Here is a 2,394-nt window from a genome sequence, read left to right on the forward strand (position 1 = left end):
ATGAATTTGAAGAGTGTGGCCTTTTGCACACAGCCTGTAAATGTCAACAACTAAAGGAGTGTGTAAAACATGTATATTGTAGTGATGGCAGTATACTGTGTATATTTATACTGGCAGTATGGAAAATGATTATTTGGAAATGCTTAAAATGGAAATGATCATTTACTGTGAGGTGAGGTGTGGTTGGGAAACGCCCCCTCAATTACTCAACACAAGCTTCGAAGCCTCTATACAGAACGTGACATCACTACGTTTGCATTTGGATCCTCCTTTATTTCTCCACACGGCTCATCTCACTCGCCGTGACAGTACGAACCAGCCAGATATGGATCCAGCGGCATTCAGCCCACCCAGGGAGCTTCAGGAGGCCGTAATTGACTCTGCTTCTAAATTAATTAACCAGTGGTTAGAGCATGAGGGAGAAGCGTCTCTTTACACTGTGGAAGCCAAGCTACAACACCTTATTTCCAGTTACTCCTGGTTATTGGACTCACTGCACCCGCTCGTACAGAATTTTGTTCTTCACCAGCTTCACCGTCACCCTCCCGCTGTTACCACTCGCCCACTCGCTTCAATGGAGGACGTGCCGTCCGACCCGCCGGACGAGGAATTACCCGGTCCGTCGGAGCCGTCTCCGAGAAGAAAGTGACGTTCGAGCCGCAGGCGCGGCACCCCACAGCCGATTGTAAGGACATGTAAGCAGTCGGCTGTGGTGAGTGAAAGGGACACTTTTTCTGCTGCGTCTAATTCTGTGACTGTGTTTTCTGGAGCTATTTTTTGTGTGCCTGCTGAAGTTAACAATGATCTTTCTGTCTCACCCATGGCCATTGCTCCAAAGACTGCCTTTACTGAGCCCACATTCACCGCTTACAAATTCTTACAAGAATTTGTAAGCGGTGACTGATGGATGCACGAGGAACCTGTTTCTCAGATATCAGCTGGACACAATAGATGTTCTAAAAAACTTGCCATCTCTCTGAGAATCTAAGCCAGCAGATTAGCCACCTGGATCCCAGAGTGGATGAAGAGCTAACTATAACGTCACAATTAAATTTAAGTGATGGGATAAACTGCTCACTAAATGCGACTGTGGCTTTTACTTCATGTTTGTCCCTCTGGGTACATATTTAATGTGAATGAACTCTCCATGGTTCCTCCACAGAGTGGTCCAGGAGAGCTCAGAGGTTCCCTGCTGGAAACCAGAGAGGGAGGACAGCTGCCCAAGACCCTGACTGAGATGTACATCCACTTCCTGGTGGTTCAGGCCAAAGTGAAGAAGGTCAAGTATGATGGAGGAGCTGAGACAGATCCACACTGGAGTCCAGAGAGCAGGAAGATGATGGAGTCTCTGGGAAAACTGGCTTTTGATCAGCTGCAGAAAGGAAACCTGATCTTCTATGAATCAGACCTGACAGAGTGTGGCATCGATATCAGAGCAGCCTCAGTGTACTCAGGAGTGTTCACACAGATCTTTAAAGAGGAGAGAGGACTGTACCAGGACAAGGTGTTCTGCTTCATCCATCTGAGTGTTCAGGAGTTTCTGGCTGCTCTTCATGTCCATCTGACCTTCATCAACTCTGGACTCAATCTGCTGGAACAACAACAAACAACCTCCAAGAAATCTAAACTATTTAACAAACCAAAACTTCAATCTCTCCACCAGAGTGCTGTGAACAAGGCCTTACAGAGTCCAAATGGACACCTGGACTTGTTCCTCCGCTTCCTCCTGGGTCTTTCACTGCAGACCAATCAGACTCTCCTACGAGGTCTGCTGACACAGACAGGAAGTAGCTCACAGACCAATCAGGAAACAGTCCAGTACATCAAGGAGAAGCTCAGTGAGAATCTGTCTGCAGAGAAAAGCATCAATCTGTTCCACTGTCTGAATGAACTGAATGATCGTTCTCTAGTGGAGGAGATCCAACAGTCCCTGAGATCAGGAAGTCTCTCCACAGATAAACTGTCTCCTGCTCAGTGGTCAGCTCTGGTCTTCATCTTACTGTCATCAGAAGAAGATCTGGATGTGTTTGACCTGAAGAAATACTCTGCTTCAGAGGAGGCTCTTCTGAGGCTGCTGCCAGTGGTCAAAGCCTCCAACAAAGCTCTGTAAGCTTTATGTAGTGAGAGCCCGCTACCCATGGGTTCTGTTGGGATTGCTGCAATCAACGTGTCTGTGTGTTATTAAGTTAAACAGACACAGTTATGAATGGGTGCTGTGCATTTTTAAGTTACCCACCATTGCAAACTTGCAGCTGTGCTGATCAAGCCCACCTGGCACTTTCCATATAAATAATTCACTGATGTCTCTCAGAAAAAGAAATAATGTTCTCTTCCTTCCTATCATTGTCTTTTCAGACTTGATGGCTGTAACCTCTTAGAGAGAAGCTGTGAAAT

The 2,394-nt window shown here is 46.4% G+C and overlaps 1 protein-coding gene across 1 annotated transcript in view; it reads left to right on the top strand.

The window, feature by feature from the left end:
• Positions 1–529: 529 nt before the first annotated feature.
• Positions 530–2,394, top strand: part of LOC121813820 (NLR family CARD domain-containing protein 3-like) — a gene marked incomplete at its 5' end in the record, with an annotated part of 6,950 nt that continues 5,085 nt past the window's right edge. The window contains 4 exons of the mRNA XM_042217733.1: positions 530–685; positions 795–889; positions 1,163–2,106; positions 2,356–2,394. Of these exons, the coding sequence (XP_042073667.1) occupies positions 530–685; positions 795–889; positions 1,163–2,106; positions 2,356–2,394 (1,234 nt within the window). The remainder of the gene's footprint in view (positions 686–794; positions 890–1,162; positions 2,107–2,355) is intronic.

The sequence above is a fragment of the Haplochromis burtoni genome, unplaced genomic scaffold (genome assembly GCF_018398535.1).
Source record: "Haplochromis burtoni strain Fernald_Lab_line unplaced genomic scaffold, NCSU_Asbu1 Contig_2758, whole genome shotgun sequence".
Taxonomy (NCBI): Eukaryota; Metazoa; Chordata; class Actinopteri; order Cichliformes; family Cichlidae; genus Haplochromis; species Haplochromis burtoni.